We start from the raw sequence: 26,152 nt of genomic DNA on the forward strand, positions 1-26,152 counted from the left end.
GGAGGATTGGGCGAAAGATGTAGACTGGTGTGGAATCCATTTACACAGCGGCTGTGAAGATAGGTCTGCAGGTCTTCAAGTTGTCTTGGATAAACTGGCAAATCCACAGGCATGTTCCTACTTCATCTTATAATGAAATCGACCAGCACTGAAGTAATCATCAAAAAGCATCTTCTATGAGCAGGACATGTTCTCAAAATAGATGACAGTTGACTGCAGAAACAGGTATTTTGCATTCATCTTAAGGTGCGAACATGATCAAGAGAAGGGCAGAAGCACCTTATGTACATCCTTGAAGCAAATCTCAAGAGCAGCAACACTGATGTTAACAGATAGGAAGCATTCACCCAAGAGAACCATCTGGAGATCTGTCATTCATTATGGAGGAAGCGTGGAAGGAAAGAGTAAGAAGAAAAAAAAACTCTTCTGCCTAAATCTATTCTCTCCCTACTGGAGTGAGCTGCCCTCACTGCAGTAAGGAAGGTATGTGCAGCAAAATATTGGACTCATAAGCCACATCTGAACACACAACATAGCTGCTGCTGATGACGGAAGACAATACAACCTCAAACAAAGATAGCCAAGGAGAACATTTCAGCAATAAGAACACATTTAGATTCCTCAGAGGACCAGTTTATAAATATAATTGATGACTAATGTAGTAACTTGCTGTTTAATAATGTAATTAAAGTTAATAGTAAAGTTATACATTGTTGTACTAGGGTGGTTCTTTTAACTTTTCTTTTGCATTACCCATTAGATTTTGGAAGAAGCAATGTGCCCTTACCAAAATAATGACTTAATATACAACAATATGGGGATGAAAATTTACAGGGTGATTCCATAATTTTTTCCTCTGCTTGGTCTAAAAAAGTAACCGTTACTGACTGCCACAAAAATTTTTTCTTGATTTCTTATAGTGTTTCTTAAAGCCAGAAAGTTGCCATTTGAAATGACTTTAGTTTTGTGTTATGTCTGTGATCTGCTTTTTTTTTCTACAAAATTAAACAACTGAATGAACATCCTCCGAGGCCGGTGATTCCATAATTTTTGCCAGGGGTTGTATATCAGGTTTCTACATCACATGTGAATAATGTTGCTATTTCAGTGTGGTTGATAGTCTGTAGAATTTGATACATTTATAAATATATAATAAAGTTTTTTCATACCCTCCTCCCCCTGTTTAAAGTAGTTAGAATGTTTTTTCTTTTTGCCATACAAATACAGATGTAAAATCTGTGCATGAATCCATATGTTAATAGCGAAGTGGCCTCTGAGTGCTTGTATTCGTGTGTATGGCTTTGATCATGGAGAAACTGGGGAGAGACGACATTTGCTGTTTTGTATCCATATGTATTTTGGTCAAGGATGAATGCTGTTAAAATGGAAAGTTGATAGGATTAATATTTTTGGAGAAATTATGGATATTAGCTAACAACAGTGAACAATGGATGTTGATAATTAAATTGTGGGCTCACATCCATTCCAGCAGGGAGCGGTAAATCATCTATATTTTAAAGACAACGTGGTGTATGCATGCGTCATTTTATTTAGTTCAATGTAAGTACATAATATAATACATTGATGACACAAGAAATTGAAAACACTTATTTCCATCTTGGTCCATTTAAAACTCAAATGACAATAGAAGTAATAATACTAATACTGATATTAATCATCATGTGTATATGAAAACAAGAACCAAACAATTTATAAATACATTAAGACAGTAATTAACAGGACACAAATGGGTTGAGTTCTTCCTCAAAAAAAACTGTTGAGGCTTAAGGTTCTAAAAACATCTGGACTCACACGTCATTCCAACTCATTATAGAAACGTTGCATAATTTATTACCCTTGAAAAATGTCTGCTACCTATTTTATAAGCACTATCCAATCTATAGAGCCCATTGATCACTATGGGCAACATGCTAGTCAACCTATATTTTGAAAAGATTTTCCCCCGCACGTGAAGGCATGCTTTTATTTTGAAGAAAGGATGGAAGATTAAGTTTACGGAAGAGAGCTCGCGTTTTAGTAAATAATTCACCTTCCTGGTTACAGCGTTTCTCTGTCAGGTAATTAATGTCAGTTTTTTGTAAAATTCCCTTTACATTATGGAGTAAGTAATCTAACTAATGTAATCAATCTATTCCATGTCGAAGGTTCTGGGTTTGGCGTTAGTAAGTTTGACTAAACCATGTCGCTGCTTCAGTGGGTAACAGCGCTAGCTAAAAGCCAACATTAGCAAGCAAATGTCAACCGCTGCTGTTAACTTACACACTTCAGTGTTTTGTCGTTTTACTTGAGCTGTGGCTTATTAAGTGTTCCTAGCTATATGGTGAACGACCGGTGGTTCGTTATTTATTATTTTGTGTTTCCAGACGGTGCCTGGTCGCTTTTGCTAAACAACTTGTCAAAGCGTTTGGGTTTGAGGTGACGACAAGCTTCAGCAGTACTGTCAGGTGTAGGGTCAGTTCCCCTTTTGTACGCAAGAACAGTTTGTTCTGGTTCCCCGGTTCACAGGTTTTATAGTATTTGGTTTAAACGTTAAACATCAAAAGGGTTACTTGCTGTCAGTCATACGTTTTGAAGAAGATACACAAACGTGAGTAGCCTCGAGCCTGCTTCTAACATTACAGTGTTTGAGAAGATGGGGAATGTCATTCTTCAAATTTAATAGCTTTCAATGGAAGAAGTTGGGGTTGCCTACCACAATGTACTGCACACCATAATAATCCAGTGCAAAGCAAAGAACAAGCTCATTAGGGGTGTAGTGGTGCACTTCTATCGCAGTTTGACACAAATTACGGGTTCAAGGTCACGATGTGGTTGAAATCTCTGTGCATTCTTGTCAGGCTTCCCCATATGGGCAGAAGACTTGAATTTAAAATCATACAATAATTGAAATTTTCATGGCAAAAAAAAAAATCATTACATCATTGTTTGCAAAAAATGTGTTAAAAGGAGAAGGGGCAATTCATACATAGTTTATTAATAATTCCAAATTCTATTCCTGCTTAGCGCAGCCTTGTTAGGGTTAGTAGTTGTGATTAAAGCCGTGGTCACAACCCGCCGTACTTGCACGTGCGTGCAGTCTACTTGCAAAAACGTGGGCTAAATCTAATAAAGTACTGCCTCAGTACGAATTTAGGAGAACGCAGACACGCCGTAGAGGTTTTAGTGCATGCAGAACTTTCGCTGCGGCCAGGCTGCGGATTCACCAGCAGTACAGATGACGCACGTTGTGAGTACTGCCTCAGTACGGATACAAAGCAGCACATTTTCATTCAATTACTATTGAATTAACCAAATCTGTACAGAGGCAGTAGGCTACTCACCACATACTATGGAATTAAATTGTAGGTATCAGATCTTGAAGATTGTGATACACATATATAAATTAGAATTAAGTTGAAATTTAAAAAGCTGGTAATCAAGTGTGTAGTGAATATATTCCTCTATCAGTGTTTCACACCTTGTGTGACTTTTCACTAACTCTGATGTGGGGAGGCCGACAGACTTGCATGCACGATGTAGCTTCTCACTTGGACTTTATTTCCAAACTTCAGCAACACAGACACTCCACTAGCTGTAACTTTTTGAGGCAAGTAAACACTCGTACAACTGACCGCTGCAGGCTGGACATGCTCATGCATCGCCGACGCCAAAAAAACAACTGCCGCTCCGGTCCCGCTCATAACACACACATCAAAAGAAAAGCTGACCCCACACACACACACACACACACACACACTGCTTTATTGTCAACTCTCTTTATCGTTACACTCCTAGAGTCGTGCATTGAACGTACTCCCTCCCTCCTCTTGCTACTGCCTCCGCACGTTTTCACAAAAACGTAGTGGCCGTGGCATCCGCAGAAAACGTACGGCGAAAAAAATGCACGGTGGGTTGTGACCGGCGCTTAACGTAGTTTTGGAATCTAAGTACAAATAGGAAATACATGTGTAAGTACAGAGCCTCATGATCACGTGACCTATATTGACTGAGAGAGACTCTACGTACCAATAGAACTTCATATGGCTGTGTATGGATAGCCGGTGCCTACAAGAGAATGTTATTTTACTTGATCCTGAGTATGGTTGGGTATCGAGAACCAGTTCTTTTCAATAATTAAGAAATGATTTGATCCACTGGCATCAATAGCCGTTTTGCTTAACGATTCTCTTATCGGTCCTTCAGAGCGACCACTGTTTTTGAGGGCGTTTATCAGGAAAATGATCATTTCTCTACATTGATTACAGACAATGCAGCACGGCTCTGCTTGAACCAACGAAGCAGTGCTCCAACCCGCTGCTTCGTTGGTTCTCTGCTTTGCTGCTTTTCAGAAGCAGCAAGTCTGCTTCTTAACCTCTCTCAAAGCCATTTAAAATTGTCAATCATGAGTCACTTTTGTGCAGATTAAAGTCACTAACTGGGACTCTTGAATTGTTGCCGGCAAGAAACGAGACTCGTCCTCCGTTCCGTTTGCACAGCTCCAAACACTTAGCCGCTCTCAAGTTAAAGTCTGCTTAAACTTAAAAGCGAATCGCTGTTTAAATCAAATGACACCTCTTTCCAAACTTGGAATACAAACAATAAACTGCAATTGACAAAAACGTTTTTTTCCTCCCAAAATGAGATGTCCTGCGTTCTTTATGAATTACATAAAGAAGGCTGATTTTCAGAGTCTATGTATGGAGTTAAATTTGTGCATTAGTGACTGAAAGGAAATGCTTTTGACAAAAACTACAGGTTTTGTTTATTTGTATTTATGTCCAGAGATCAAGGATCCAGTGACCAATTCCATATTTATTTAGTTTAAGACTCAATAAAATGTTGTTGACATAGAAAACCTGTAAATTCTACTTTTAGTACACAGAAAATTCACAAGTGGTATTGATAAGGGAATCGATAAGGAATTGGCTCGACAAGTGGAATTGATAAAGGCATCGATATCGATAAAATCCTATCAATACCCATCCCTAATCCTGAGTGAATTAAAAAACTTAATTTCAGTAACCAACAAGGCTTTGAATCACCCTACTTGTGAATGTAAACCAGAGAGCACAATTTTTCATTAATGTGCATCCTAATTTAGACTTTCTACAATTCATTTTTAGAAGATTAAGCCATATGGCATATATTTTCCTACTTTTTACTTTCTTGTGTAATGTAAATGTACCATGCAAAGCAGCAGCCATGAGATTCACTGTCAGAGTGCAACACATAGAATCTGTGACTATCATAAAGATCACAGTGCTATTAGCTACATAGGTCACATGACTGTGATGACATGTTGCAAGACCTCATCTTTGTCGATCTTGGTTCCAGTTATAACGGATCCCGTCCTGCTGCTGTATATTTTTATTTGGGGTAAACCTTTTTAAGACCTTTGTTTATGTATTGTTGAAAATCCATATCAGAGATTCCTACAACCCAAAGCAATATCTTCAAATTGTATTGGACTTTTACTAGACGTCCAGGCCATATCACGTACCTGCTATTCTTCCAGCACTTGTGGTTGAGCATGGGCAAGTGGGTATAATATAGGTCCAACCCTGTACTGCATACCACCCATATAATCTGGAAGGTGGTGAGGAGGCTGGGCTGTAGGCTGTTGGACTGTTATTTAGCATTTTTTTGGTTTTTCACAAAATGCTGAAACTAGTTTCTCAAAACATCAGGTTTGAAACAATTTTCCTTTGGTTTAAAGCTGTTTCAAGCCAGTTAACATACAGGAAATTTATAGTTTAAATCCAGTTTATTTTATATGCCTCAAAACAGGGGTGCCTAAGTTCAGTCCTCGAGATCTACCTTGCTGGCACTCTTAGTTGTCTCCCCTGCCCCAACACACCTGAATCCAATGAAAGGCTCATTAAAAGCCTGCTAACGAGTTTTTCATTGGAATCGGGTGTGTTGGAACAGGGAGACAAGTAAGAGTGTCAGGAACGTAGATCTCGAGGACCGAACTTAGGCACCCCTGCTTTAAAACAATATGTTCTTGATATACAGGGTTCTTGCCAGTGCAGATGAGCATAGGGGACTCCTATGCTGTGATTTGGACCCCTACACTGTGATTCAACCAGCGTGGGGGGGGGGGGGGGGGGGGCTTTTCTGTTTTTAAGGACATGTCGCACATTATTTAACATCCCAGTTGGCAACACGAAGTATTCATAATTGCAAGTCTATCCGTGCACATGCGGTAATAATTAGTGGTCTCTGGTGTATTTTATTAGGGCTGGGTATCAATTCATATTTCAAGAATCAATTACGATTCTTAAGATTCTGATCTGATATCTGTTTGTCTTACTGTTATTAAAACTGTTTTTTGAGCTGTTACCTGGTTGTCTATTTATGCAACATATTTTAGCAAAATTTGGCTCTCAAAATGTAGACAATAGTATTTCAGAGAGTTATAAATTTTAAATTTTTCTGGAGGAGAATGGCCCCGGTCTCCCCTACAATACTTGCTCCTGCAGCACTCGCTGGGTGGCATGCTGCAGGAGAACTTTTCTCCTGCAGTTTTATCAGCTAACTTTAGCTTAGCCTTTAGCTGCAGGATGTTCAATCAATTGTTCAATCTATTTTTATCAAATTTTTACAGTTTTTTAAATTGTTGCTGCTGCACTCTTAACCTGAATTAGTTGAGTTTACTAGAAAATTGCGTGGAAACCCGTTGCCTTAAACCCCTTTTGTTTTTACACAAGCTAAAACTAATCAGGTTAAGTTGTATTAACAAGTCACAGTAGTAGTTGTTGCTCAAAATCATTAGTTCACATAAATGATTTCTCATTGGTGTATAAAATAACTATTTTAAGTTAAACATACGTAAACATATGACAAATAACATAATAAACATTATTAATCAATAGTTAAAACAATTTCTTAATGTAAGTAATGTCTTTTGTTGTAATTTAATTAACTACTCCATCTTTATTTTGAGATTATAATGCATTGTTTCAACAAAAGTGTATGGAAGGGAAGGAATTAAAGAATACTGTGGCGAGTGGTGTGGAAGAACGAGACGCTCTGAGCTTTTCTGCACTCTTCCGCAAGGAGGTGCCGTTTTATTTGCAACCCAAACACAGAAAATAGTGGAAAGCATCAAACGCAATACACTTTTCACTTATGGTGGCAACAGACACTTAACTAAACTTGACTAACCCAACTGAACTATTGAACACAATAAATCAGTAACACTAACCACACTATTAAACTAACATGAAACACATTAACAACACTTAAAACTCTCAAAACCCTGTACGCGGCATAACAGTTCACAGTCTTAGCAACCGGCCCGGCGATTGCTACAATACATTTAAATGTTCCAAAGACTTTTATTTAAAAAATATTACAAAGGAACACATCATGAACACCTTGTCAACCAAAAGACAAGTAAAAACAGGAAAAAATGCATTAAAACTGTACTGTAAAAAATGTGACAAATGTTTACTAAAAAAAAGGCAACAAAGTGACTAATATAACTGAATAGATTTTAAGTTCTACAATTTTGTTTAAATACAATTTTGTTTAAAAAGTATTTAATACATTAACTAAACCTAAACAAAAAAATAAGTGCATGTTAAAAAAAAGCAACAGTTGAAATGTGTTTGATTTAGTAATAGCACACCAAATGATGAGTTATATTGCCAAAAAATAACTTCAGTTTAGCTAACGTGTTCTCACTGGACCACTCTTTGGGCTAAACTAATTTCCACAAAGTTAACAAATAACTAACTTGAAGCCTACATTCCACTTTAAGTCGGTGTTTCTTTCAAAAACCCACAGCCAAGTGTACACTGCGTACAGCGGAGAGAAAAAAAAAAAAGCAGCACTTAAACACTAAGCTATTTTCAGTGAACCGTGTTTAGACCAGAAAGTTATGTGTTGCTCTCAAAATCCACAGGTTTTGAATTTGAGCACAGCAAGCCATGAGCAGAAGCAGCAGGATGAGTGGAGTCTTCACACTTGACATGCTTGCTAGGTAGACTTTAAAATGGGCCCCTCCCCTCCCTTACAGAAACTTGAGACAAAAAGTTAACTCTGCTTAACATGATCATTCCACCAAAAATTTCAGTTGAATAGTGCAATCAACTATTTTAGTTTAGTAATGAGAATACACGAAAGAATAATTAATGATAACTCAGAAATTTAAGTTAAAACAAAATCTGGGTTAAGAGTGTGTGACTACAAGAAGTCTCACCTTTAAATAACAGATTTTGGGGGGGGATTTTATCTCGTAATCGGACCTTAAAAATAGCACAGCACTGTTTAATGTTATATATTTTAACACACACTGAACAAAAAAATAAATGCAACACGCATTTATTTTTGCTCCCATTTTTCATGAGCTGAACTCAAAGAACTAAAACATTTTCTATATACACAAAAGACCTATTTCTTTCAAATACTGTTACAAATCTGTCTAAAACTGTTAGTGAGCACTTCTCCTTTGCCAAAATAATCCATCCCACCTCACAGGTGTGGAATATCAACATGCTGATTAGACAGCAGGATTATTGCACAGGTCTGCCTTAAGCTGGCCACAATAAAAGGTCACTGTAAAGTGTTCAGTTTTATCACACAGCACAATGTCATAGATGTTGCAAGTTTTGAGGGAGAGTGCTGGCATGCTGACTGCAGGAATGTCGCACTCTTGCCCTTAAATTGAATGTTAATTTCTCTACTATAAGCAGTCTCCAAAGGCATTTCAGAAAATTTGGCAGTACATCCAACCGGCCTCACAACCGCAAGCCATGTACGAGGTCTGTTAGAAAACTATCCGACCTTCTTATTTTTTGCAAAAACCATATGGATTTGAATCACGTGTGATTGCATCAGCTAAGCTTGAACCTTCATGCACATACGTGAGTTTTTTTCACGCCTGTCGGTTGCGTCATTCGCCTGTGAGCAAGCTTTGTGTGAGCACTGGTCCACCCCCCTCGTCAGATTTTTATTGCGAGTAAAATGTCTGAAAGATTTGGAGCTTTGCTGCATCAAATTTTTCCAGAAACTGAGAGAGACAGCCAGGTGGACACCATTCGGAAAATTCAAATGGCTTTCAGGGACGATTTTATGGGGATCACACAGATTAAGGAGTGTTACAGCCGGTTTAAAGACTGCCCACAGCGGCTGAGAGCGCGCCACACTCCGAGCGGCGATCGACAGGCTGAAACGACCAGATCATTTCCAAAGTGAAGGCTGTGTTGATCCGGGACGTCGTCTGACTACCATAGAAATGGCAGAAGACGTGGACATCAGCACTTTTTCGACACATTCCACTGTTACAGGAGTTTTTGTCATGGAAAGAGGAGCGGTGGAATGCGCCACAGAGCCGCAAATGGCGCGGGACAAAAGCACCTCCATGTTGGTCTCACAGGACGGCTTTCGGTGGCTTTTCAGACGCGTGACTATCCGAGAAATTGTGGATGAGCTGGACATGCCAGAACATGTCCTGTGAGGCTTCATCACGGCGTTGCTTTGCGCCATGCGGCTCCGTCCCGACGCGCAAATTCCTCCGCACGTCTGTCTCAATGTGCCGAAAAAGTGCTGATGTCCACGTCTTCTGCAATTTCTCTGGTAGTCAGACGATGTCCCGGATCAACACAGCGTTCAGTTTGGAAATGAACGGCACATTCCACTGTTACAGGAGTTTTTGTCATGGAAAGAGGAGCGGAGGATTTCGCTCGTCAGGACGGAGCCGCATGGCACAAAGCAACGGCGTGATGAAGCCTCACAGGACATGTTCTGGCATGTCCAGCTCATCCACAATTTCTCAGATAGTCACACGACTGAAAAGCCACCGAAAGCCGTCTGAAAGCCGTCCTGTGAGACCAACACGGAGGTGCTTTTATCCCATGCCATTCGCGGCTCTGTGGCGCATTCCTCCGCTCCTCTTTCCATGACAAAACTCCTGTAACAGTGGAATGTGTCGAAAAAGTGCTGATGTCCACGTCTTCTGCCATTTATGTGGTAGTCAGACGACGTCCCGAATCAACACAGCCTTCACTTTGGAAATGATCTGGTCGTTTCAGCCTGTCGATCGCCGCTCGGAGTGCGGCGCGCTCTCAGCCGCTGTGGGCGGTCTTTAAACCGGCTGTAACACTCCGTAATCTGTTTAATCCCCATAAAATCGTCTCTGAAAGCCATCTGAATTTTCTGAATGGTGTCCACCTGGTGGTCTCTCACAGTTTCTGGAAAAATTTGATGCAGCAAAGCTCCAAATCTTTCAGACATTTTACTCGCAATAAAAATCTGACGAGGGGGGTGGACCAGTGCTCACACAAAGCCTGCTCACAGGCGAATGACGCAACCGACAGTCGTGAAAAAAACTCTAGCATGCGCACGAAGGTTCAAGCTTGGCTGATGCAATCTCACGTGATTCAAATCCATATGGTTTTTGCAAAAAATAAAAAGGTCGGATAGTTTTCTAACAGACCTCGTATAACCACACCACTCCAGGACCTATACATCCAGCATGTGTACCTCCAAGATCATTTGAGACCAGCCACCCGGACAGCTACTCTAACAATGGTTTTGCAGAACCAAAGGAATTCAGCACAAACTGTCAGAAAATCTCTCAGGAAAGCTCATGTGCATGCTCGTCATCCTCATCCGGTTCTTCACCTGACTGCAGTTTGTCATCGTAACCGACTTGAGTGGGCAAATGCTCACATTCAGTGGCGTCTGGCACTGTGGAGAGGTGTTCTCTTCACAGATGAATCCCAGTTTTCACGTTTCGGGGCAGATGGCAAGTGTGTGTGTGTGTGTGTGTGTGTGTGTGTGTGTGTGTGTGTGTGTGTGTGTGTGTGTGTGTGTGTGTGTGTGTGTGTGTGTGTGTGTGTGTGTGTGTGTGTGTGTGTGTGTGTGTGTGTGTGTGTGAGAGCAGTTTGCTGATGTCAGTGTTGTGGATTGAGTGGCCCATGTTGCGAAGATCTGTACACAATTCCTGGGAGCTAAAACATACCAGTTTTTGCATGGCCAGCATAGTCACCGGATATGTCACCTAGTGAGCATGTTTGGGATGCTCTGGATCGGCATATATGACAGTGTGTTCCAGTTCCTGCCAATATACAGCAACTTCGCACAGCCATTGAAAAGGAGTGGACCAACATTCCACAGGCCACAATCAACAACCTGATCAACTGTATGCAAAGGAGATACGTTGCACTGAAAATTCACACCTGCTGCTACACTTCTAAATAAAACAAAGGCTTTTTAAAGACCAACTATTTTATTATTTGGAAAAGCTGTTTCCTTTTATATTTTATCATTAAATAAATTAATCATTAAACATGTCCATGAAATCAAGTCGGTCAATAAGACACTTGCACCCCTGGAACCTTCTTGTATATGATTTGGGAATGTGGAAAAGTTTACCCCTTTTGGGAAAAGGTTTTAGAATGTTTGGAAAGGTGGCTTGGCAAAACAATACCCAGGTCACCAAGATTATGTTTATTAGGAGATCCGTCATTAATTCCAGGAATTACAAAATATGAATATGTGGTCTTGAAGACAGGAGTCATGACAGCAGCATGGGTAATTTTAACGGTGTGGAAGGATCCCTCTCCTCCAACTTCTGATAGATGGATGGATATCACAATGAAGGTAGTTTCATATGAGAAGTTATTGGCAAGGTTAAATGACAATATATATTTATATTTTTGCAGTTTGTTTATTTTATGAAGGGGACACGTATTGTTCAAGGTTGTGTCAATTTTGCCTGCAGTACCTCTTTCTGGGTACTACTGGGGGGACTTTGTATGAGTATTGTACACTTATGGCATAAATTTTATTTTATATAGTTTTTTAAAATTTTATTTACTATTATTATTGCTTTTTATTTTACTTTTCTTTAATTCCCTTGGGCCCAGTAGGAAATGTATAATTTGGGTTGCTGTCTGTTATGTTTAAATGTTAAAAATGAAAAAATAAATAAAAACTTGAATTACAAAAAAATAAGACACTTGCACAGGAAGAAGAAGCCCATTATGCAGAATTTCAAAGCATTCACAATCACTAGAATACTCCTAGTCACTAGAATATACCATTTCAATTTCTGAAATGATCTTCCTTAACTCAAATCCCATCAATCCCATTGTCACGTATTTTGAAGAGGAAGCAGAGACTGGGGACTCAGAGGCGGACTCATCAATCACCCAGGCCGAAGTCACCGAGGTGGTCAGAATGCTCCCCAGTAAGGTCTGTTCCAGAGTACTGGAGAGGAGAATTTGACCGATAGTCGAGGAGCAGTGTGGTTTTTGTTCTGGTCGCGGCACACTGGACCAGCTCTACACCCTCCATCGGCTGCTCGAGGGTTCATGGGAGTTCGCCCAACCAGTCCACATGTGTTTTGTGGATCTGGAGAAGGCGTATGACCGTGTCCCTCAAGGCGCCCTGTGGGGGGTGTTCCGGGAGTACGGGGTCCAGGGTCCTTTGTTAAGGGCTATCCGGTCCCTGTACGACCACAGCAGGAGCTTGGTTCGCATTGCCGGTAGTAAGTCAAGCCTGTTTCCAGTGCATGTCAACCTCCGCCAGGGCTGCCCTTTGTCACCGGTTCTGTTCATTACCTTTATGGACAGAATTTCTAGGTGCAGTCAGGGTGTAGAGGGGGTCCGGTTTGGGAACCACAGAATCTCGTCTCTGCTGTTTGCGGACGATGTGGTTCTGTTGGCTTCGTCAAATCAGGACCTTCAGCGTGCACTGGAGCGGTTTGCAGCAGAGTGTGAAGTGTCCGGAATGAAAATCGGCGCCTCCAAATCTGTGGCCATGGTTCTCGACCAGAAAAAGGTGCTTTGCCCTCTTCAGGTCGGTGGAGTGTCCTTGCCTCAAGTGGCCGAGTTTAAGTATCTCAGGGTCTTGTTCACGAGAGGAGGACGGATGGAGCGTGAGATCAACAGACAGATTGGTGCAGCATCTGCAGTGATGCGGTCACTGTATAGGACCATCGTGATGAAGAGAGAGCTGAGCAGGGGGCAAAGCTCTCGATTTACCGATCGATCTACGTTCTGACCCTCACCTATGGTCATGAGATTTGGCTCATGACTGAAAGAACAAGCTCGCGAGTACAAGCGGCCGAGATGAGTTTCCTCCGCAGGGTGGCTGGGCGCTCCCTTAGCTCAGTCACTCAGGAGGAGCTCGGAGTCGAGCCGCTGCTCCTTCACGTCGAAAGGACCCAGCTGAGGTGGCTGGGAGAGGTGTGTGTGGATCGGGAGGTCTGGGCGGCTTTGCTTGAGCTGCTGCCCCCTGCGACCCAACCTCGGATGAAGCGGAAGAAAATGGATGGATGGATCTCTACAACTGGGCTTTTTTTAACAATTAATTAGGGTGCATAAGTGGTTTTTAAAACTAAAGTTTGGTTTTATGTCAAGGTGGAAATGACCAACGAAGTTTAGCTTGCCAAACATGGCTAACTACTACTGGTCTATCAGCAGCAATGGTCATTTGGTTTGATATCCCTATTTGTTTACCAGCAGAACTCTAATTACACCAGTTTTTACCAAACCATCTGTCATTTCCATGTCTAATTTTGATGGGCTGCCAGAACTATTTATTTCGTAGGTAACCACTAAATGGACTAATTTCCCCATCAAAACCTACTGCATAAAGGATTTTTTTTTAACATTTCACAATTCTCTTTGAGCAGTTGCACGCACCGGCGCCCCTCTCATGTTCAGTCTGCACCTGTTAAAGATGAGTTTATTCTCCCGCACGACACAGGTTGTGCAAGTGCTTGAATCAAAGTCATGCTCGTGTCGGGGGCCTTAACAATCTAATGTTCAAAAAATCCTTCACGCATAAATGTCGTTCTGTGTGGCGCGATCTAATCACCAACACAACATGCAGCTCCTCAAGTCGAGTGAAGAAGTGAATAGAGCAAGTGGTGACGTCAGCAGATCGCATCAGAGCGCAGCTCGTCTGAAGGATTATAACAAGATGTTAAATCTGTTATCAACATACTTTAACAGCTGCACACAAGAAGGAAAGAACACGTAACTGGTTTACCATGACAGTGTTAACATGACAAATAATTACTTTTTTAGATGGCTCCAAATGCTTTCTCCAGCTAGTTAGGTGTGCGCGCACGGCTCTGGCTACAGCGCTCCTCTGTGATTCAGGAAGAGATTAGAATCATTTTCAGAGGCCAGTTTGCAGAGAAATGACTAAAATCTGCTACAAAGTAATTATTTTATATACACATCATCCAGCACAGAGCACGTGGCAGGCAGTGGAACAAAGCATGGCGTCCAGCTGGGATCACAGCGTGTGAGATCATCACGACGGGCGTGTAAGTGCATGTGTCAGCCATGCTTGTGTCAGGGGGCCTTCACTCCCAGGATCATTGCCCAGTGGGGAAACAACTTGAAACAGGCATACAAAACTAAAGTGACAGTCAAAAATGTCCTCTCCGGAAATGGTGCATTTCAAACTCAAGCATCAGTGTTATGTGAATAATATTTTTTTGTTTGAAAGAGGAAATCACTATCTGTGATGCCACAAAAGATGTGTACCTAATTCACTCAAATGTCTTTAATATTGGAGTGTAACTCTCTATCTGTCAAAAACTGTCCTGATGGGTTGCATAAGTAATGAAACACTTTGATACAATCCCTGTAAATAATCAGTTTTGTTCTTTAGACAAGTCAGGGGATGAATACATGAACATTTCCAAGTCACTGAATATGTCTTGGACTTTATTTACATCAGTTATCAAAAAAACAAACAGTATGCCACACTATGGTAAATCTGTGTGGAGTAGATGGTTCTCAAAAACTGAGTGACTGCAAGGAGGAGAAAAGTGAGGAAAGCCACCGTAGGCTTCTGTGACTGTGATTGGAGAAATTGTGCATAGTGCATGTTTTTCATTTTGTATCCCCAATTATACAGCTTCATGATGAAGTGGTATAGAGGAGGGTTTTCTTTCACCAAAACATTAAATTTATGCTTGCATCTCAGATGTACCTACTTGGCAAATTTTACCTGAACTTTCAGGTCTTCTTTTAAAGAAAATCATCCTCTATACCACTTCATCATGAAGCCATATAACTGTGTCACTCTGCTGGAACAGTTGATACATGCTGGTGTGGTTATTTGATTATGAAAGTAGTTAGCATAATTTTCTGTTGAGTGACTCTAGTTACTAATTGCTTCAGGTCAAACCTGTTTAATGTTTTCTTTAGCTCTGGTTATTGTATTAAGTTAAAATTGTTGTTTTATTTGCTAAAGGCAGTATATATTGCCAAACTGTTATTTTTTTTTTTTACTTGAATGTTTATCAGATGTCATTTCTTAATTATTGCAGTGTGACAGTCTCAGAAAAAGAAGAAAAAGTCATAGACATAAGTCAACTTCCTGCTGCAGTTTTTTTTTTTTTTTTCCTGAATCTCATTAAGTCGTGCTCAGCTAGTCAAGAGCTGCAAACACCAGCATTAATTAATCAGGTGTTAGTTAGTAGAGCAGGTGAGCATGGAACATATGCAGGACAGGTGCGCTTCAGGAGCAGGGTTGCTCCTTCTTTTGGAACCATACATAAATGTTGCAGATAACAGCTTACACGCTATTTTATATCACAAGCTAAATATTTAATAAGAAATGTGAGATAATTGATTACTGTAGTAATTCTACAGACTTTGCTGTTGACACTTGCTTTTTCAGGAGGAAATTGAAGTATACGTTCAGAAGTGGCATACAGAGAGTGAGTTGGACATCAGGCATTCTCCCTATGTCAGGCCGAAACGGGTCTGCAAGTGATGCAGACTGCCGGATCTCTGAGGACTGCCATGTCCCAGATGTTGAGCTGATGGAGCTAGGACCTCTGCTGGAGGAGGGAGGGCAACATACAGCTTCAGCAGGCGTACATCCAGAGGTAGGCCTAGTTAACAAAATTCCCTGAGTAATGCCTTTTCCCAGTGTCATTATTCTCTTGTGATCCATTTAAAGGGGGCTGGCATGCTTGGAGAAGATGATGACGATGATGAAGTGGAAGAGGTCGTCACTTTACCCCTCCAAGCTCACCATGCCATGGAGAAGATGGAGGAGTTTGTACACAAAGTAAAACTGTCTTCATTTAATAAGCACCAAACATGTTGCATTAACTATTTAGTGTCCAGCTCAGCAAGGGTTTTTTTTTGGGGGGGGGGGGGTTTGGTTTTTTTATGTTGTAATAATGTTAAGGATCATGAAGATAAAAATTTCAAGCTCTAATTTTTAAGCCTTGGTCTCACCAACTAATAAAGCCATGAATAATGAGCCACGTATGGATTTGTCAGAAATTTCAGTGATTATTTGAATAATAATCAATCAATCAATCAATTTTTTTTATATAGCGCCAAATCACAACAAACAGTTGCCCCAAGGCGCTTTATATTGTAAGGCAAGGCCATACAATAATTATGTAAAACCCCAACGGTCAAAACGACCCCCTGTGAGCAAGCACTTGGCTACAGTGGGAAGGAAAAACTCCCTTTTAACAGGAAGAAACCTCCAGCAGAACCAGGCTCAGGGAGGGGCAGTCTTCTGCTGGGACTGGTTGGGGCTGAGGGAGACAACCAGGAAAAAGACATGCTGTGGAGGGGAGCAGAGATCGATCACTAATGATTAAATGCAGAGTGGTGCATACAGAGCAAAAAGAGAAAGAAACAGTGCATCATGGGAACCCCCCAGCAGTCTGTCTATAGCAGCATAACTAAGGGATGGTTCAGGGTCACCTGATCCAGCCCTAACTATAAGCTTTAGCAAAAAGGAAAGTTTTAAGCCTAATCTTAAAAGTAGAGAGGGTGTCTGTCTCCCTGATCTGAATTGGGAGCTGGTTCCACAGGAGAGGAGCCTGAAAGCTGAAGGCTCTGCCTCCCATTCTACTCTTACAAACCCTAGGAACTACAAGTAAGCCTGCAGTCTGAGAGCGAAGCGCTCTATTGGGGTGATATGGTACTACGAGGTCCCTAAGATAAGATGGGACCTGATTATTCAAAACCTTATAAGTAAGGAGAAGAATTTTAAATTCTATTCTAGAATTAACAGGAAGCCAATGAAGAGAGGCCAATATGGGTGAGATATGCTCTCTCCTTCTAGTCCCCGTTAGTACTCTAGCTGCAGCATTTTGAATTAACTGAAGGCTTTTTAGGGAACTTTTAGGACAACCTGATAATAATGAATTACAATAGTCCAGCCTAGAGGAAATAAATGCATGAATTAGTTTTTCAGCATCACTCTGAGACAAGACCTTTCTGATTTTAGAGATATTGCGTAAATGCAAAAAAGCAGTCCTACATATTTGTTTAATATTAGCTTCAGTTTTCATTCTCCTCTCCTGTGGAACCAGTTCCCAATTCAGATCAGGGAGACAGACACCCTCTCTACTTTTAAGATTAGGCTTAAAACTTTCCTTTTTGCTAAAGCTTATAGTTAGGGCTGGATCAGGTGACCCTGAACCATCCCTTAGTTATGCTGCTATAGACGTAGACTGCTGGGGGGTTCCCATGATGCACTGTCTCTTTCTCTTTTTGCTCTGTATGCACCACTCTGCATTTAATCATTAGTGATCGATCTCTGCTCCCCTCCACAGCATGTCTTTTTCCTGGTTCTCTCCCTCAGCCCCAACCAGTCCCAGCAGAAGACTGCCCCTCCCTGAGCCTGGTTCTGCTGGAGGTTTCTTCCTGTTAAAAGGGAGTTTTTCCTTCCCACTGTAGCCAAGTGCTTGCTCACAGGGGGTCGTTTTACATAATTATTGTATGGCCTTGCCTTACAATATAAAGCGCCTTGGGGCAACTGTTTGTTGTGATTTGGCGCTATATAAAAAATTGATTGATTGATTAATATGCGCTTTGAATGACATATCCTGATCAAAAATGACTCCAAGATTTCTCACAGTATTCCTAGAGGTCAGGGTAATGCCATCCAGAGTAAGGATCTGGTTAGACACCATGTTTCTAAGATTTGTGGGGCCAAGTACAATAACTTCAGTTTTATCTGAGTTTAAAAGCAGGAAATTAGAGGTCATCCATGTCTTTATGTCTGTAAGACAATCCTGCAGTTTAGCTAATTGGTGTGTGTCAATCACATATCTGCTATGAAGAAGCCTCTATGTGCCTCTCTGTACCTTGCATGTGCCAGGTATCAGCCTCTAATGAGCCACGACCGACCTGTCATTTGAGCCCCATCCAACCTCGAATGGCTCGTGTCGCTGCATATGATCCACGTCAAGCCACATATGATCCATGTAACGTGACATTGGTGCACGATGAGGCATGGATTTGGTCCAAACCTCCACCCCTCCCATACTTGCTCCCTTTAAAGTGTGGGTTTTCAATTCACAGCATCCGTTGTGATGTCACAAGATGTGACATTTTTTAAACACAGTCCAAAATAAAGATGCTCCTGCACAGTCCGGCTGGTGTGTGCATGCGTGTGTCAGGCTGCAGTTCAACTGTGTTCCAGAGTCATTAAATGCAGCAGTTTTGCATGTGCACCCAGTGCAAGGTTGAAAAAAATGGAGGAAAAAGAACTACTGTGGAAAGGTTTCTCTGACCAAAAAAAAAGACACCACAATGAGATGGCTGCTTTAATTATATACATGTGCACCTGTGTGGATCCCCCCCCCCCCCCCCCCCCCCAAAAAAAAAACAACACAAAACCCATCCATAACCAGTTCAGCTGGAACCGAACCACAAGATCCTGGACAGTCACCTCTTCTTGTTAGCTTTATTTCTTCTGCAGCTTACAGTCATTTTGACACCAGTGATCCAACTTTTCCCTTTGTGTTCATCTGTTACTGTCTGCAAAATTGCTCTCGTGCTCTGCGTAAATGCTCGTCTTCATTTTGACACCAGTGATCCAACTTTTCACTTTGTGTTCATCCGTTATTGTCTGCAAAATCACTCTTTTGCGCGCTCACGCTCTGCGTAAATGCTCGTCTTGTGTGAGTCATTGTCAGCGTGCACATAGCAGAGCTCAGCCATTATAACAAGATGTTAAATGTATCATAAACATACTTTTACAGCTGCTTATGAAGAAGGAATGAGCATGCACCTGTTTTACCAAGCTATTACAATATAATCGTTACAAATTAACTTTTAGGGTGTTCCAAAAATGTTCTCCATCTCATGCAGCACACGAGAGAGAGGGGAAAAAAAATATAAGCTCCAGCTGTAATGGTCCTCTGTGATTCCAGAAGCAATTAAAGGTGTTTTCAACATCCAAACTCTGACAGAAAATGATTAATCTGCTACAAAATAATGATTTTTATATACAGCGTCCGGCGCCCAAAGCTGATGGGATTGTCATGACGAAGTGTGCAAGAGTGCAGAGCCAAAATAGCCTGTCCAGTCCTTGTAGCTGCCAGGTACTCGGATAATGGGCTTCTGACAGCCTCATCCTCACCACAAACATGCCTGTAACATCCTTGTTTGTCCTCATAGTACCTCATACACAAACTGCCCCACGCTATTGTTGCTAAATTTTGAACTTCTTGAAATTAGCACCACGCTCAAAGATGAGTCTCGTTAGCTGAATATTCTGCCTTTAAGAGCCACTATTCTCCCATGGTTGTTGAATAACTGGACTGGGAAAAAACATGCTACGTGGCTTATTATTCATCGTTTATTATTCGGTGGGACCAGGGCTTAAGAGCAATAGAAGGAAGAAATCATTAGTGTCAGCAAGTGTAAAAATAAAATGTATGTTGACGGTAATGAAATTGATATGACTTTACTGAAGAAATCATATTATAGTAAACTCATAAATATCAACTATGTAAATCTGAGTACAAAAATTACTTCACAAATTATAGGTCTTTACAAATAATTTCCCAAGTTCTCTATATTCCAGTAGAACTTTGGGCAGTTAAATGATTCCATTGAGAAACCCAAATTGTTGTTCGACAGCCAGCATCACTGCAGAAAGATCAGGTAAACATCTCTGGTGTCTGGGTTTAATATAAGAAATATCCACGGACATAAATCCTAAAAATATGCTGTGGGAGTATTTCTAGATTTACAAAAAGAATTTGATGCATCAATCATGACCCATTAATCAATAAAATGAAAAAGTACTGTATCACAGGGGTTGTGTTGAACTGGTTAAAAAGCTAAACAGTCCGATAATACTTGACCTCCACAACTCATCCTGAATATGTAAAGTATCAAAAACTTTGAATTTTGTGTTACTTGTGGATGATGCAAATATTTTCTGTTCTACGTAAAATTTCATTCCAGTCCATTCTTGTCACTCCCAAAGAGAATCACAACATCTTCAGCTCTGCCTCCTGTCTTTTTGTTAGTGCCACTGTCTCTAAAGCCTGGTTCACACGACAGGATTTTAAAATTATCTTTAGGTTTCCAAAACCTGAGAGACCACACACGTGAAGATAAAAAATCATAGCTCTAACAGGTTTGGTCGTACAGTGTGTGGTGTTCAGCCACACGGTAAGGACAACACCACCACACACGAACAGATTTCACGCACGAACATTCACAGCTCAGACAGGAAATCTCGCAAAATCTCTCGAGATTAAACATGACCTCAGAGTAAACAAACGGAAATACTTTGTGGACTATTCAAAACAGAGGGAAAAAAAGATACAAAAAGAAAAGGTATTCTTTAAAGGAGTGGAGACAGCGCGACCATCGGACTTTCTGGTAAGTCAGAACAGCTGTTTGATTTTATTTTCCGCTCCGTGCGTCCGTCACCTCGCTTTCTGTTTGGCTGAATATCACATTCAGCAGGCTGCGTGCTTGTTTTGGTCGGAGGACACAACACACACAGCGATATCGGGCCAAAAAAATCAAACATGTTGAATATCCCCGGTTTGCGATCGGAGCGCTCCTGACGCCCTTCCAAGCAGATCAGAGCGCTCTTAACACACCACACACGGCAGGAATATCTGACAAGATTATCTTTAGCATCATCACGATTGTCGGCGTCCTTAAGATTGTCGGAAGGGGAAGATCGGGTCCAATATCGGCCTAATTATCCTGCCGTGTGAACCCGGCCTAAGCCGTACAACATAGCTGGCGTACTGTCTTTTAAACTTTTCCCTTCACTCTTGCAGATATTCTTCTATCACAAATCACTCCTGCCACGTTTCTCCACCCACTCCACCCTGCCTGCACTCTCTTCTTCACCTCTCTACCACATTCGCCATTACTTTGGACCATTGTCCCCAAGTATTTAAAATCATCTACTTTCACCACTTCTCCTTGTGACCGCACTGTTCCAGTGGGCTCCCTGTCATTCACACACATGTACTCAGTCTGCCTCCTACTGACTTTTATTCCCCTTCTCTCCAGAGCATAGCTCCACCTTTCCAGGCTCGACTCAACCTGCTCTTTACTCTCATTGCAGATCACAATTTCATCTCCAAGCATGATAGTCCATGGAGACTCCTGTCTGAGCTCATCTGTCAATCTCTCCATCACTATTGCAAACAAGAAAGGAGCTGATCCTTGGTGTAATCCCACTTCGACCTTGAATGAGTCTGCCATTCCTACTTCACATCTCACTGCTGTCACACTATCCTTGTGCATGTCCTACACTACCCTCACATACTTCTCTGCCACTCCAGACTTCCTCATACAATACCACATCTCTTCTCTTGACACCCTGTCATAAGCTTTCTCTAAATCCACAAACACACAATGTAACTCCTTCTGGCCTTCTCTATACTTCTCCACCAGTATTCCCAGAGCAAACATTGCATCTGTAGTGCTCTTTCTTGGAATGACACCATATTGCTGCTCACAGATCTTCACCTGTTTTCTCACCCTAGCTTCTCCTACTCGTTCCCATAACTTAATGCTGTGGCTGATCAACATTATGACTCTGTAGTACTCCACTTCTGCATATCACCCTTGTTCTGAAAAATATGAACCAGCACACTTCATCTCCTCTCCTCAGGCATCCTCTCACTTTCCAAGATTTTATTAAACAGTCTGGTTAGAAACTCCACTGCCATCTCTTTTAGACATTTCTATGCCCCCACTGGAACGTCATCTGGACCAACTGCCTTTCCACTCTTCGTCCTCTCCATAGCTTCCCTCACTTCATCCTTACTAATCTCTTTCACTTCCTGATTTCCTTTCTCCAGATCATCAAGCCTTTTCTTTCTCTTATTTTCTTCATTCATCAACTCTTCAAAATATTCCTACATTGCCATCTGCATCTTTTACCACACTAACCCGGGGTCGAAATACATTTTTTAACCTACTTGCACTGGCTCTAGTAACAAAAAAAATTGCGTGCACCAAAAAAGTTACTTGCACAACCAAAAGTCAGTCTTATATCAACTTTAAAACTCCTCCTCTGATGTGTCAGACTCTTCCTCTCTGGGCCCGTAAAGCCTCTTTCACACCAGGGCTGCTTCCAGTTGTGTAGTGTGTCGTCATGATGACGCCGCATGGAAGCAACTCAGTGCCAAGACAAGCAGCTCGCCGCCACAACAGCACGAGGGATGCAAAGGACGAAGCAAATCGTCTGCGTCCTGTGTTCGACACAGAAATTAACTGGTTTCAATGCAAGTCAAAGCAACAGGATGGTACTCAGCATGACTGGAAGCCACACACTCACAAGACAATGTTACCCGACTGCAGTTTATGATTCCTGCCATGTTCCATTGTTCCTGAAGTATAAATCACGCAGGATTGTTTTTATACCGTGTATACAATGCAGTAAAAACTACACGCGCAAAAAAGAGCACAGAAAAAAAAAATGCTGATTGCAGCTGTTGCTCCTCGCTCTTCTTCTCTCACAAAAGTGTTTAAATAAAATCCATAAATGTCCTGCTCACAGACTGATTGCCAGAGACAGGACATGTCCACATGCAGTATAAAGTCCGGACCTCTCCAGTCCACTCACGGACGATTTGTTCACACGCGCACATATGAACAATTAAAAGAAAGAAAAAAAACTGTCTGGCTGCAGGCAGTTAGTTCCTTGTTCTCCCCTCACTCTCTCATCAGTGTTAAAAAAAGGACATAAGTCCTCCTCACAGACTGATTGCCAGAGACAGGACATGTCCACATCAACTATAACTCCAGACATCTCCACGTTTACTCACAGACGGTTTGTTCGCACATGCGCATCTCGCAGTCAAAGGAGGAAAGATAAACTATAACAGAACTCTGAGCACAGACCTGCAGCTCAGCACAACAAATATAAGAGAAGAGAAGTCAGAGTGCACAGTCTGTCTGCAGCCAAACTGTGCACTCTGATTTCTCTGTGCAGGGAACCTGCAGGCTGCGTTCTCACCTCCTCTCTGCCCCCTGCTGCGCGCACCTGACGCAGATATTCCTGTGTCATCATGACACCACAGGAAGCAACTCGAAGCGGGTCCGGTGTGGTTATGACAGAGTTTGAGGGAAGAGCAGCGGCAGTTTTTTTTTTTTTTTTTTTTTTTTTTTTTTTCATGCACGCGAACGAATCATCACAGCAACTCGCTCCGTGTGTGAGTCATAAAACGCAGGGAAGACAAAGACAACACACTGGAAATTGTTTTTTTGTGTGTTTTTTTTTTTTCCATTTTTTTTTCCATTCTACTGGTGCTTATAGTTGATGAAACTTGGATAAAGTTACTTGCACCAGTGCAAGTGCAGTATAAAATTACTTGCACCGCTCGAATAATACGTGCACCAACTAGCACATGCACATACTATTTCAAGCCCTGCTAACCTGTTGCACATCATTTCCATCTCTGTCCCTTTGTCTGGCCAATTGGTGCAAGTCCTTTTCTCCTTCCTTACTATTCAGCTTCTTGTACAGCTCACAATATGCCTTTTCTGCAGCTTTTGCCACTTCTCTTTTCGTCTTACAACACATCTCCTTGTACTCCTGTCTACTTTCTTCATCTATCTCAATTCTTTATCACCAACCTCTTTCTCATTATGCTTTCCTGGACATCTTTGTTCCACCACCAAGTCTCTTTGTCTTCCTTCCGCTGTCCATATGTCACACTCTGTACCTTCCTAGCTGTCTCCCTCACCACATCTGCAGTATTTTTCAAGTTGTCCAAAGTTTTTGAAACCTCATATAGGATATTTATGAGCAAATTTGGTCAGGTGTGTTACAGTTCTGGGCAAAACTAGATACATTTTGGATCATGTTTGTTCTTATTGCCATATTTGAATTATTGTGTAGAGGGTTGGGGTAACACCTGCAAATGCAGCCTGCAACCATTGCAACATCAAGAACACATTAAGTCTGTTCTTAAAATCATGTGCACTGAAACAGCAATTTGGGGACTTCCAAAGCTACACATTATTTACCAATAAACCAATAAATGATTTACTTCTGACCAGCATAAAAATACATGATTTTTGGAGAGAGATGGAGGTTAGAACTTAAGAAGGGTGTTATGTTTGAAACCATACCATGTTTTAACTAATCTTAAAAGTATGTGATTTTTTTTGTGTGTGTGTGTGTGCAATTATTAGGGAATATAGAAAGAAATTGCTGTTGTGAGAAATAGAAATGAGGAAATGGGAATGTAATAATAATAGTAACATGGTTAATTATTTTCAGTCTTAACGTTAGTAGTAGGATTTTTATAATTGCATTTTTAAGGTATGAAAAGGATGGACAAAGTGGTGTAATTGGGCAGCGCAGTCTTGTTTGAGGGCGGGCACTAAATGGGTAAAATATGATGCATATGATGTAATTTCTCTACTTCCGGGGACATAAACACGGCGCTTTCTCTGAGTTTTGGGGCAAATTACAAGCAAACATGACATCTCCCATTTGCCTTGTTTTTCCTTCTCCACCAGGAACCGGAAAAAAAAAACACTTTTCGCGACTGCTTCAGTGATTGCAGCCAAAAACAAAATGGTACACCATTTTTCCATATGAAGTTATACTCTGTGTGTATTTATTGCTCAACGGCAGCGGCTGTCCCCATAAGTGGTCAAATCCCCTGATATAACGCAGGGTTCAAACGAGACTGCGCTGCCGTATTGTGAGGATGAATATGAAATCAGGTTAATGTTGCTGATTGATTTTTGATGAGTTAGTGTACAAATAATTGTTTGAGTGCAGTGATAAAAATATTTGTATAATTTGAAATATGGAGCATACCATTTAACGAGGAGTATGAATCAGAGGGCACTGGGACTGAGAAGGGTGCTCCAGCCGGTAGGTAGCTCCCAGACACATCCCTGACCTCAGCGAACACTGCTGAGCAGCTTTGGGTAGTCTCTCTTTGGGCATCACTTTTGGAGAGCACATGGAGGCAAAAAAAAAATCACAACAAAACAGGTGAATCTCACCGAATTGATACTAACGACGTTACTGCTTGTTGCCTGAATGTGGCACAGCCTGGTGGTGAAAATGGGGCCAAAAATCACGAGTAGTCCATATGCATAGTGTGAGTGGCGCTTGAATGCCGCGCAGCTTGCGAATATCGAGCACCATCCATGCAGCCTTCACAGGTGCAAGGATTTGCTTGTGAATGGCAGTGGCACTCTCATGGATGTTGAGTGCTAGTCAGGGGGCTGAAATGTATTTCCACAGCCTCTTTTCAGAGGCTGTGGAAATACCTCAGACTGTGGCCACTGAAGGCAAAGCACTATAAATAACAATAAAATAACATGAATTATAAAATGATCACTAAAAAAAGTCTAGTGTGGCTCCACGGAGGAAAAAAAAAAGGAGGAAAAGTGTGGACGTCACACTCACAATCTTGCAGATTGATGTCCAGGAGCGTGACAGGTTGCTGCATCTTGTCAAATTTAATTGTAATTTAACCTTTATTTAACCAGGTCAGTCCCATTGAGATTGAGATCTCTTTTACAAGGGAGACCTGGACAATTTTTTTTTAAGTTTCCAGTTCACTTCATCTTTATGTCTTTAGATGTTGGAGGAAGCAGGAGCACCCGGAGGAAACCCATGCAAACACGGGAAGAACATGCAAACTCCACACAGAAAGGCCACAGTTGGGAATCGATCCCATGACCAACAGTGCTAACCACTAAGCCACCGTGCTGCTGTCAGTATTATTGTCCCTGCTGGATTCACTGTCCTCCTCCCAGGAATGACCTGTATATGATCATCCACTGATAAGATCCTCCTCTCCTTGGGCTCCGGGATTCTCTGGAAGCCCTCCTCGAAAATTTGTCACTGCAAAATCTTTGAACAGTTCAAAGATAACCCACCAAGAGAGCAACAC

The 26,152-nt window shown here is 41.5% G+C and overlaps 1 protein-coding gene across 1 annotated transcript in view; it reads left to right on the forward strand.

Moving 5' to 3' along the window:
* Window positions 1-1,962: 1,962 nt before the first annotated feature.
* Window positions 1,963-26,152, forward strand: part of adipor1a (adiponectin receptor 1a) — a 29,977-nt gene continuing 5,787 nt past the window's right edge. Inside the window, exons 1-3 of the mRNA XM_034166847.1 lie at window positions 1,963-2,078; window positions 15,658-15,868; window positions 15,943-16,053. Coding sequence (XP_034022738.1) covers window positions 15,725-15,868; window positions 15,943-16,053 — 255 coding nt within the window. The 5' untranslated portion in view covers window positions 1,963-2,078; window positions 15,658-15,724. The remainder of the gene's footprint in view (window positions 2,079-15,657; window positions 15,869-15,942; window positions 16,054-26,152) is intronic.

The sequence above is a fragment of the Thalassophryne amazonica genome, chromosome 3 (assembly GCF_902500255.1).
Source record: "Thalassophryne amazonica chromosome 3, fThaAma1.1, whole genome shotgun sequence".
NCBI lineage: Eukaryota > Metazoa > Chordata > Actinopteri > Batrachoidiformes > Batrachoididae > Thalassophryne > Thalassophryne amazonica.